This window comes from Micropterus salmoides, unplaced genomic scaffold (genome assembly GCF_014851395.1).
Source record: "Micropterus salmoides isolate LMB-PRFRI ecotype aquatic unplaced genomic scaffold, ASM1485139v1 Ms_hic_scaffold_2, whole genome shotgun sequence".
NCBI lineage: Eukaryota > Metazoa > Chordata > Actinopteri > Centrarchiformes > Centrarchidae > Micropterus > Micropterus salmoides.
Window position 1 is genome coordinate 38,178,869 of NW_024041150.1, and position 12,425 is coordinate 38,191,293.

General features: G+C 40.7%; 2 protein-coding genes across 2 annotated transcripts in view; both read right to left on the minus strand.

Annotated features, from left to right (window-relative positions):
- The window catches only part of LOC119913030 (myelin-oligodendrocyte glycoprotein-like), a 60,656-nt gene that overhangs the window by 32,505 nt on the left and 15,726 nt on the right, over positions 1-12,425 (minus strand). The gene's annotated exons all lie outside the window — the stretch shown is intronic.
- Positions 1,577-9,218, minus strand: LOC119913038 (butyrophilin subfamily 3 member A2-like). Its single transcript, XM_038732355.1, has 5 exons — positions 9,060-9,218; positions 5,637-5,936; positions 3,576-3,923; positions 2,669-2,761; positions 1,577-2,540 (listed from the first exon to the last, which is right to left on the minus strand). Exons 2-5 carry the CDS (start codon positions 5,716-5,718, stop codon positions 2,383-2,385), a joined length of 681 nt encoding a protein of 226 aa, XP_038588283.1. The 5' UTR covers positions 5,719-5,936; positions 9,060-9,218; the 3' UTR covers positions 1,577-2,382.

Below are 12,425 nucleotides of genomic sequence, written 5' to 3' on the forward strand. Positions count from 1 at the left end.
GTGGCCTAGCCAGTCTCCAGACCTAAACCCAATAGAGAATCTTTGGAAGGAGCTCAAACTCTGTGTTTCTCAGCGACAGCCCACAAACCTGACTGATCTAGAGAAGATCTGTGTGGAGGAGTGGGCCAAAATCCCTCCTGCGGTGTGTGCAAACCTGGTGAAAAACTACAGGAAACGTTTGACCTCTGTAATTGCAAACAAAGGCTACTGTACCAAATATTAACATTGACTTTCTCAGGTGTTCAAATACTTATTTGCAGCTGTATCATACAAATAAATAGTTAAAAAATCATACATTGATTTCTGTAATTTTTCTTTTAGATTATGTCTCTCACAGTGGACATGCACCTACGATGACAATTTCAGACCCCTCCATGATTTCTAAGTGGGAGAACTTGCAGAATAGCAGGGTGTTCAAATACTTATTTTCCTCACAGTATAGACCATTGTTCATAATTTAAAATGACAAGAAAAAAATAGCTAAAGAACAATAAATCTGATTTTCAGGTTTACAGTAATGTCCATTTCACGTTTTTCTAAGCTCATTTGAACACATCAAATTCTGCTGACTAGGATATTTCAGGGTTTTGTTGAGGTCAATGAATATTATTGGTTTCTTGATGACAGAGCTTCTTCATGTCTGGTTAACTGATGTAAACCTATGTCAGTGTGAAAGGCAACATGTCACATGGTGCAAAAACGCTACAAAAGAAACATTAGCACAAATAACTGCAGGGACGGAGAAGGGAGGCAGGAAGAGACGTTTTATTATATTTTTTATATATATATAATTATTCATTATTTTTCTGCTTCATTTATTTATTTGCTTTTTTCTTGTAGTTGTTTTTCCCTTTTCTTTTTCTCATTAATCCCTCCCCTCTTTTTCCCCCATCTAAATTCAAAGCATTTACTCTCCATACTTCCCAACTCAGTTTACCCCACACCACCTTCCATTTTCTACCTCTCACACACAAAAATAGTTGTGGACGCTGGAAGGGGCCCTGTACAGAATGCCTCTGTACAGGGTCCAGAATTTCGTGCTACCTCTGCAGAATAAACAGAAAAAGCAGTGACGATTTTAAATAAAAATAAGTATTTGTCTCCTGTTGCTTTGTGTGAGCTGATAACAGTAAAACAAAGCTATATTCCGCTCAGTAGTCTCTAGTGTATGTGTTTTCAGCAAAAAACATTTGAGCACAATATAAAATAAAATAGTAAAGTCCCTACAGTCATATTTTATCTGGGACTGCCTCCAATAGGTTTGTAGTGGAGACCTGGGTGATCCAGCTCACTAGGTTCACTGATTTGAAGCTTTTGAAACTATCAAATAGAGACATCTGCTGGCCAAACATTGACAATGCTCTGAAAGATACTCTCCATAGAAGATACACTTCTTGCATATGTGTTTTCAGGGAAATGCAACATTTGAGCACAATATAAAGGGAAATATTAAAGGTCTTTTAAACATGGAGTCTCAACATCCGGTAATAATACCTTAAAGCACATAAACATAACCAATTCATTACCACACAGTGAACCTGGGGACAGTCAAAACACATGCTTCTGAATGCCTGAATATTAGTGCGAATGGTTGTGAAGGTCCTCTTTATTATAGGAAGTATTTTCGATTGTGGTGTATTATAAAAATATATATAATTTTACCATCCTGATCACATGCACATATGATTTGTGTGTATTAATATTTGCAGCACAAAGTAGGAAATTATGTAAAATATATAAATATGATCAACAAAGTTCAAATTATACACAATTCCCAAAATCTAAAACTGTGCTGAAATGGAGGCTGAAACCACCTTAAGCACCCAATGTCTCTGCCTCAGGTAGATGAGTTGCGAAAGTTTGATTCAATCTGTGGTGCATTGTGGTACTTGTAGTCCTGCACAGTGTCCACATCCACGCCCTGGATGGAAACAGGCTAGAGGGGTTAGAGATGTTTCCTGTCAACTGAAGAAGTCCACCGCGAACTGCTTCATCTTACCAGCTGCATGTGGTTCAGTCTACACCACTGAAAGAAAGAGTCCACTACCTCCCTGTACTACGCCTCCTTATCCTCACTGATGACGCCCAGCTCCACACAGCTGAGGCTGACACCACCGACACGCAAAGCCTTTTCTGCATAGAGTCTGGCTCCCTCCTGCTGATCCAGTGGGTCCACTTGTGGCTGGAGGTGATGCTGGTCTGAATCCCCAAACTGATGGAACAGATCCAAGAGAGGGACGTGTAGAACGCTCTCATCTCCGTTGACATCAAATACCAACGAGCTCTTGAGCAAGGCACCTAGACTGGAAGTAGCTTTTCTGGGGCAACGTTATACTTTGGCGGCTGGAGGGACAAGATCAGCCGTCTCCCAGAAAAGTCTGGTCAGATTTTCACAATGTGATCAGTTTCCTTCTGACTCACATTTAGTTTTTGAGGCTTGTGTTTAGTCACATATCCAGCGACGCCACCACAGACTCCCAGGACCAGTAAGACACCGAAAACCACAGCTGGGATCCAAACGCCCTGATGGGATCGACCACCTGATGTGAAAAAAGGCAAACAGAGACCAAAGTTTCAGTAACTGAAATACAACACATGAATCTGAGCATGACTCAGCACTAATTATGTTAATTATTTTTCTCTTCACAGAGTTGAATCGTCTCCTCACCTTTAACATCCGTCTCCTCCTTTGGATCTGGAGTTTGGACATTTGTGGGAAGCACTGGGGTCTCTGTTGTCCAGGTTTTAACAGAGTCTGGATCTGAAAGAAATCAGAAGATTTTAAATATTTTAAATTATATAAGAGTCTACGGTCATGTTAGCCGCTCTGTGAGGCTGAACTGTGGCATCATGGAGTCACATGATTAGTTATCATGTGACTTCCTGGTTATGTCACCCCAACACCACTCGAATTCTTCAAAATGCAAATTTACTTGGAAAATGAACGTGATGCAGTTTCTATGACAATATGGATTTTTACCTCGTTCTATTTAATTCAGTCTAACAGGGCGGTAAACTCGGGTCATACTGAAGATAAATTTGATTTTGAAATGCACTGGTGTTACAACAGGATGCATTTCTTCTTTAATAAAGACTTTATTTCCCTAAAGTTAATATTTCATTTCATTTATTAGGATCCACATTAGCTGTGGCCGAAGATGCAGCTATTCACACCAACAATAGTTCACTTTATTTTTACAACCCTGATCATGTGCACACGCCATGTCTACCACACCTTTAACTGGCTCAAGACTTTTTACAAGCAGCGTATTTTTAAAGTTCTAATAAATATGTGACTGAAGGAAATGACCATAATCAGGTTAAAGCATGTTTTATCAAATAAGTAAAATAAAAAGTTCTACATTAAAATCAAATCCAATACAAAAGCTAATGTGATCACACAGTTAAACAGCCAGATGTACAAATCAAACATCAGCTCTTGTCACATGATGCTGTTTATATGATGTAGGCTGTAAACATTAAATACTGTTTGTGAGAACGACTGTAAATCTGTATTTATAAAATGTTAAAATGTTTATCTCAGCAGCAGAGTTATTTAATCTAAAGAAACTTACCGACAACAATCCTAATAATCGTAGCCCTCCCCAGCTGTGGGATGACACATCTGTAGCTTCCTTGGTCGGAGAGCTTCACGTTGAGGATCTTGAGTGAAGCGTTTCCGTGTTTCAGCTCGTCTTTGAACAGCGTCGTCCTCCCAGCGTATGACGACATCTTCATGTCCTCTACATCGTGGTTGTCATGGTAACGGTGAACATACTTGTTCATGAATGGTAGATCTTCACGCCACCACTCCATGGTCAGATCCTCTACGTTGTGCCGAGGCACCACGCAACATGGCAGGATGATGTCATCACCCAGAGCGACCACGATTGGTTGAGATGAACCGATCAACTGAGACTGACCTAAGAAACGGAGGGAAAATATAAATCTTTTTTTTTTTTTATAAATAGGTCTTCTTTTATGATTAAACAGAAGCAAAGATATAATCTGAACTATTTTTACTTCCAAAACCTTTTGACAAACAATAACTATTTTCCATCAGCGTTGTCAATAAGGAAAATTATACATATGTGATTTAGAGCTGCAGCTAAGTTATTTTCTTGATTAGTTTTTGATTGAAAATGGTGAAAATGCAAATTATAATTTCCTGAAGGACATATTTTATATGACCAACAGCACCAAACCCAATATATTGTCAGTTTTATAAGAAAAAACAAACCACCAACAACAACTGAGAAGCTGGAACTAGTAAATATTTGGCTCATGTGCTTAAAACGAAGGTTACGATATGGTAACCCTATATCTATAAGCACAGGTGGAGCCCTCTACTGGACTCTATGGGTACTACCTCCTCCAATCACATGCACGCACTTGCCCACTGAAATTTTATCGTGCACGTAGCCGACCAATAGGACATCGCTACTGATACGTGCGTGACATGCGTGTCCCTACTGCCTCAGCAGCCGACCGCCTCTTCAGCAGACGGCGTCAGAGCAGCAGGGCTCAGCGGTAGAGGGCTCCACCCGTGGACTCGAATGGGGGCTGTGCGCTCTACGTAGGACGTTAGCCTAGCACACATGGACACAATAGATGCACTCTCACCTCCTTGCTCCCTAAGTGGGGTAGGGGAGTAGAAAGCATCCAGATTTATTGTCCTGGACCTGAACATGCTCCTTATGTTCTTAAGAAGAAAGGAGGTGTGTTGTCTCAATCTGGCTGCACTGTGGACACCAAGAACCAGCATGCAGCTGGGGTGAACTGACAGGCTCACAGCTCACTCACCTTCTTAGCAGAGGTGAGAGCAAGGCTGTTCATGAGATGGCAGGACTGCTCCAGGGGCTGTAAGGTGCAGATATTAGAGCCACCTACACAAGCAGCAAGTCCTACTGAGGCGCTGAGAGACGCAACACCGGTCGTTGTCTTCTCACAAGCTGCAGAAAGCGCATTGACGCCAGCATTGTGCATTTGAAGCCTCACCCTTGAGACAGAGACCCCAGACCATAGGTACAGGCCAGGGCTCTGTCACTGTCGGCTAATGACCGTTCCTGCCTCACCTAACTGGAGGGATGAGATGGGGTCGGGGGGGGGACGCTAACAACTTCAGAGCCTTGAAAGGTTCTACCGGGAGCTGAATTACCTCCGAGGTAGTCTCCTCTCCAAAACAAACGGACCCGGTCGATTGTGATTATTGTATTAATTATATGTTACCAAAATCAAAAGATGTTTTTAACAACATTGTGAAATAATATTTTTTGGACAATATTTCCATGTTTTGATTAATCTAAAGTTAATTTGTATCTGGAGAATGCTGCTCATCATGAAGTTGGATGTGTCAGTCACAAAGCAGCATGGTGTTGCAACTGACAAATTGTCAGTTTATGAAATAACTAATAGTTGTTGTAGTTTAACAACTTTGTCTTTTAATTTTTGAAATTTGTGTACATCAGTCCCCGCTCAGTGAAATTTTTCACGTGGGCTGGAAATGCAGGGGATGACTTCATCTGCGAGTTATTGAATCATCACTAACCTTAAGTGGTTACAGCTCTGGTAGAAATTTGAATGAGTAGCCTCAATGAAAAACTACTATTAGTAGCTAAACATAGAAATGAGCTTACGTTCAACGGGCGTCCAGACTGCCGTACTCAAACGTACAGTGAAAAAGGTAAAGCCAAGCACGAAGTTCCTGAAGTGAACCATATCCACCTAGGTCTTCTTCATGTCCAGGTTTTAACGTCAGTCCCTGTAAACGTGCATATAGTCGACACGGCTCAGCCGATCAGAGGGGTCGGGCTTGAGATCCGGCTTCGACCGCTCCGTTAGACCCTCCACATTATAAGCAGGATCCAGGTGGCAGATGACTTCATCGCCTGGAGCAGCGATGATTGGCTGAAGTGAACTGATCACACAAGGCTGACCTGGAAAAAAAGAGAAATTTAAACCTTGGACAGACTCTTTTTGACTATTCTGAATATATCTGATCCATAATTCTTATTTTTATTGTTGATGTTAGTTATTGTATCTTGATTCACTGTTTTTTGTATACAGTGTGTATATCATTTATACATCTACACGCTAACCAATTCTACTTTTATTGTATTTTTGTTCTTTACAATCTTCTGTGCTGCGGTCTCACACTGGAACCATAGTTTATTACGGACTTGTTATCAGGGAGAACATGCTTTAAGTTTGGCCATAAATCTGCGCAACCTTGCTGTTGGGCATGCCGTCAAGACAGTGGCTAATAGTCAGCAATATATATTAAAAAAAATATAAGGATCAGAATACGCTACCCCTGATATCTTAAAAAAAAAAAAAAGGCATAATATAGTATTTCAACATTGAAACCAAAAGATTTAACATCCACTGATGCTCCACAGAAGGAAATAAAAGGGAAAATTGTCTCTCCCTCCAGTTACCCACAGAAAGAAATACCTGGGAAAAGAGGAATACTGACATTTAGGACGTTGTTGAAGCCTGAAACCTTTGACTGCTCCAGTGACACAGCTGGAGCAGTTTGGATAAGGTTGTCAAAGAGTACAGCCCATAACGACTGAGATAAACACAGTGATAAGGAGAAAAAAACAAACAAATCAGATCAAGCTGCACTTCCTCAAGATCGGCATAAAAGATAAGATGTTCCTTTCTTAATCATCATATGTCACTCCAGCCAGACAAGAAGGAAAGCAGTCTGAAGCATGCTGAGTCCAGCAAAGGACAGTCCAGAATTACCACTGGACTAAGTTCTGGCCACATGATGCAGGCCAGCAGCTGAACAGCAAGACCAGACCGAATCATGTAGGACTCTCCTAGTCCGCATGACCATCACCTTAGGACTACAGGGGTCTGAAGCGAGACGCAATGAGACCCTAAAGTTCTGAGTTTGATTAGTCCAGAAACTGCTGCTGGAGTAAGGAAGAGTTATGTCACAACATGTCACATCATGGAAGACAGACGGCACAAAAGACCATGCTTAACATACAAAAGATCAACACAAAAACAACTGTCAAAAGAAAATGATTGGTGCTGTATCAAGCCATCCTGGTACGAAGAAACGGACAGTACAGAGGAAGGGGGCAAAGCAAAGGGCAAAAGTGGTCTTTGGAAAACAGATGTACAATTTCTAAAACAGACTGGCAAGAAAACAAAAACAAAATGGACTGAGCTGGAGGGGGCGGGACGGACCCTAGTGACAGGATCCAAAAACACCCTGGGTGAGTTATATATGTATATATTTCACAGTAAAAATCTCAAACACATTGAAACTAAAATGAATACCATATTAAGATCTTAGTAAGTAATACCAAACTTGAACATCCATGTTTGTAATGGGAAATTATCAGAGTAACTGTAATTAGGTCAAACCCTGCAGGTGACATCATTGCTAAATTACTACAAATTTAGATGTGTTCACCGAGGTGAGACTCATTCCAAGGTTCACACGGCTGGTCAGTCGGTGGGACTGCAAAGTAGGCAACAACACAGACTGCCACACGGCATACAAGCCTAGCAATGACATGCTATTACACCAAATCCGTGCCATCCCTGACCTGTACTGGTCCTGTGGGAGGGGCCGGCTGTACCAAACATTTGCTTTGGTGATGAGGTGCCACGCGTGGACAGACAGGCGCTTCATGCCGGAAGGATGGAGAGGTACATGCACGAGAGTAGTATTGGCATTGGATGGTCCTTATCATGCCATAGAAAGCCTCAGTCTCACAGGAAGAAATGCTCCAGCCCAGACTTTGCCCCTCCGGTGGGACATGCGATTGTCCGAAAGACTAACTGAATTCATTTTAAGGATATTAATCCACAAATAAAGACCAAACTCTTTATTATCAATTTCTTTCCAGTGACAGGACCATTAGATTGGTGAGTAATGCACACACACTTTGAAAAGCTTTTATCTGATGGAACCAGGCAACAGTCTCAGACACAAAAGTAGTCCTGCAAAGAAACAGTCACACTTGTAGCTTTCGTAGATGTCCCCGTTTTATCCCACAAGTTAATCTAGGAGACATTATAGATCCCACGCTATAGGTCAGTTATGAATGTGATACATGATATTTGATAGCAGAGGTTCTCATCCAGGATGAGTAAAAATATAAAATGTTTGATCCCCTGCTTATTCATAACTTCATAATGTCTGTCTTGCAAAATTGGCTACGGTTAATTTTCTATATTTGGATGTCCATATATGGCCAGAGGGAGGATTGTTATGGCAGAAAATTGTGTCGTCATATATAGATAGAGGAAAGGAAAGGTTAAGGATAAAAACACTATCTATAGATAGATAGAGAGATATAGATAGATAGATAGATAGATAGATAGATAGATAGATAGATAGAGAGAGAGAGATATCTATATCTCTCTATCTATCTATCTATATCTCTCTATCTATCTATAGATAGTGTTTTTATCCTTAACCTTTCCTTTCCTATAATCCTTATGTTGGTCTGTCCACATTTCACCTTTACTAGGGTTTAGGTCAGAGGTGTGAGATTGTTTTGGTGTTTTTCTACTCTTGTTGTTCCTCTCCTCTCGAGAGAGGATCTCTGTTCCCCAAAACACAGAAACCTGGACTGTGTAAATAATGATGCATCTCTTTGCTCGGGGTAAAATGTAAAAGTGACAGTACCGGTGAATACCGGCACACTTTAAGCACAAACGGTTTTTATAATGTGAGAAATAACAGGAAGTCATCTCTCCCAGTAGTGTGTTCAAAACAATAAAAACAGCGCTGTGGATGAGAGGAGAGGTGACTGCTGGAAGTCAAGACGTCGTGTTTAAGTTTATGTTCTGTTTGCTCCACAGTTTGATAATTGGGCATTAAAACACATTCGGAGGATTTCTGAAACGCTTTCCCCCCCACTGTGATCATTTTGGCGCTGGTAATTTTCCTTGGCGCTTGGCTAAAAAGCCAAAAAATTCTCTATGCAGGAAAAACCCTTAACAATCAGGACACAGTCTCTACTTAACTTAATTTTGTTAACTGATTATCGCTCGACATTTGACTCTGGTAGCGAAGCATATGAACTTACGTTCAATGGGTGTCCAGACAGCCGTACTCAAACATACAGCGAGAGTCCAGAGTGGGAAAAAAGGTAAAGCCAGGAATGGAGCTCCCGAAGTGAACCATAAAAACAGTCGACAGTGAAACAAACACAAAACTACCTCGTTAGATTGAGCTCGACTGGCGCTGAACTACTGCAGGAAGCGCTGTGCAACCCTTTTTATACTCCTCCCTCCGCTTGTAGCACGTGATGATGACGTGCATGTTTGTTTCCATGGGAAATGGGCGGGGTTTCTAGCTTCTTCTGTTATTTATTGTCATGTGATGTGATGTGGTGTGATGTGCTTGTTAAAGCTACAACTATAGGAATGTGTGCCTTGTTATTATGGGTCTACCTCTGTCCTATTTTCTTTTGTAGACGTTTTCATTGGCCACTCCGAATAATAAATACTTTAAATTATTTTGAGGTTTTTCACAATAGTTGAGCGCAAACCACCAAGTCAAATCATAAATTTATATAGGCTAGACTTTGCTAGTCTAAGAGGGTGGTGTAAATATTTTAATGATTCATGTAGAGACTTGTGTTATGTGACGCTAAACGTAACAGTCAAAGCATCTCTCTGTTGTCTGTGCTGTTCATCTCGACAAGTTGTCACTGAGAGATGAGAGAGACAATACAAGCCTGTGTGGTGAGACTCAGGAAGTTAATGAAACATGATGACACAGAATATCTTTTCAGGTAAACCAAATTAACAAAACTTTCACCAAGACTCTCCCAACACGCAAAGCTCTCTCCCCTTATATCTTAGTATCAACACAACAGCAAATTGTAATCACAGACAAATGGCAGTTACATCTGAAGTTTTAGCATACACTTCTTGGCTATTCCTGAGATGACAAGGACATGCAAAAGTATGTAGCAAAAGGTTGTTCCCATGGTCCCTGTAGAGTGTTAAAATCTCACCTGCATGTCTGCAGAGTTTCTATTGTAAAACGTGACCCTTTGATCAATAATCAAATGTTAATCTTTGAAATTGTTACTGCTTGGCTCAAGGCTGGCAACAAAAAGGGAGGCCTCACACAGATTACAGAAACAAAAATGGTTTATTTAACTCAAACTAACAAACAACTAAGTGAGATATAACTAAGGTAGATATGATGAATATCAGACATGTCAGAAGTGAGTGGACGAGTGAGAATGAAGTGTAATGCATGTTGATGGGTGCAGCAAAGTAAACAAGCCACACCCAGCATCTGCAAAAAAGAGACAGACAGGGCAGGCATGCGGCCCATCACAAAATGTTAACAAAATTGCGACCAAAACGTATTTCCTAAAATTAAATACAGTAAGTACTTATAGTGTAAAAATAATTTACAACATCAACAATTTTAAATGTATTTCTCACATTCTTAATATTAACAATTATAGATTACAGATTATTACCTGGATTAAGCAGGAACAAAAGTAGCTGCAACATGAACTCTTGGGCACATTGTCCAGTTACAACCAAATGTCAATGGCAGAAATTCACCTAGTTCACATCAACCTGCCTCGTATTTCCAGCTTTGGTGGCGCCGCATCAGCTCTTTATATATATTCAAGAGTCTGACACACTTGATATTTTTGATCCCAAAGATCAACAGGAAGTTTTTTAGTGGTCTTTAAAAATCTGCCAGGTTGTGTGACAAACTTTTGACATTTAAGGTGTTAAAGAAGACACGTTTCCAGCAGGAAGCTGTGGCCTCTATATGATATAAATGCTGACATTACACTGTGTGATACAGCCCCTCAACCAGCCAGTGAGTCAGTCAGCAGGTGAAATCATGGCGATAACAGCGCTGACTGATTTTATGTGTTTTATTCTCTGATTTAGCTCTAAAACATTAACTGCATCCTGGTTTCTGAGTGATTTTAATGTTAGTACCCTCCAGTTAAAACCTTTCTGTTGTACACGCTAGTCTGTGTGTGTTTATGCTCGTTCTGTGTGTGCACATTGAGAACAACATCAGGCCAGAGTCAAACTCCTTGTAAGTTCACAGATATCTGGCCTATAAAAGTGATTCTGAATGTTCCCTGTGATTACTCTATGGTCAGATTAAAGATTAAAAGTTTGATCAGTAATGATATGAACTGAATAAAGGACATTAATTCACAAGTATTAATGTCTGAACTAAGGTTACAATAGTTATTTTTCAATTACTATAAATACATTAATATAACAGTAAAACAGACTTCTAATACATTTAACTGGTTGTTTCTCACTACTTGCTGAATAACCACCAGAAACAACAACTTATACTACATTACTTCATTGTATTAACTACAGATAGACTTTTGCATTAGAAATCAGACTTCACTCACCACATCATAAAAGAACTTCAGTCACCTCACTTTTTGTTCAAAATAACATCCGTAGTGAAACAAGGAAACAACAAAACGAGCTTGCTGAGCGTCCACACATCAGCCAAGTGCTCCTGTTTGTTCACGTCAACAAAGTCTTCTGTTTGCTTGAGGTGCATTTATGATTAAAGTCTCACTTTGGCACCATGTGTCTGTTTCTTGCAGCCGCTCTGAGCGTCCTTCCCAACAGATCCCAGTTCTTTCAGTACGAGTCTATCTCTCTGAGCTGTGGGCAGCAGGGAAACTGTTCTGAGTGGAGCGTTAAGAGGAACACATCCAAAGACACAAATGAAGAGTGTTTCAAATTCTGGGGAAGAAAAAATGATTTCCACTGCTTCACAGCTGACCTTTACCCTACAGACACTGGAGTGTACTGGTGTGAGTTTGCAGCAGGAGAGCGCAGTGAAGCCGTCAGCATCACAGTGACTCGTGGGTTTAAACATTTTCCTCCATACGACTTTCTGTGAGCGACACAAAATGGTTGCTGGTCACCATATCTGACAAAGGCGCTAGTTTCTGACAGGTTGAGTTTGTCGTACCTTCAAATGCCTCTAACAAGATTTGGGGTCAGTAGCATAGATGGACAGAGCATGATGTTATGAGGCCACAGAAGTCTCAACCTGCCTCATCTTGAGTTAGGAAATTATTGTATGGATACAACACTGTGCCTTGAATACTTCTATTTGTATGTCCCACAGTGCGCTGTACGCCATCAACTGATCCAAGTCAAAAAACGCATTACACTGGCACAAAACAATGTTATAAATGATCATGTGTAGATTTCGTAAATCTTTGTGAGCTCAAAACGTCCTTGTATTTCTGTCTGTCCCTGAGGTGGCACTGTGATCCTGGACAGTCCTGTCCTTCCTGTGATGGAGGGTGACGATGTGACTCTGAGCTGCAGAAACAAGAACACCTCCAACCTCATAGCTGATTTCTATAAAGATGGGCGTCTCATCAGGAGCAGCTCTACAGGAAACATGACCATCCACT

Excerpts from the sequence above, each read along its gene's own strand:
- LOC119913038 (XM_038732355.1), bottom strand. The coding sequence starts at position 5,718 with ATGGTTCACTTCAGGAACTTCGTGCTTGGCTTTACCTTTTTCACTGTA. Across the intron at positions 3,924-5,636 it reads AGTCTGGACGCCCGTTGAAC|GTCAGTCTCAGTTGATCGGT; the intron begins GTAAGCTCATTT and ends TCCGTTTCTTAG. Across the intron at positions 2,541-2,668 it reads GGAGGAGACGGATGTTAAAG|GTGGTCGATCCCATCAGGGC; the intron begins GTGAGGAGACGA and ends TTTTCACATCAG.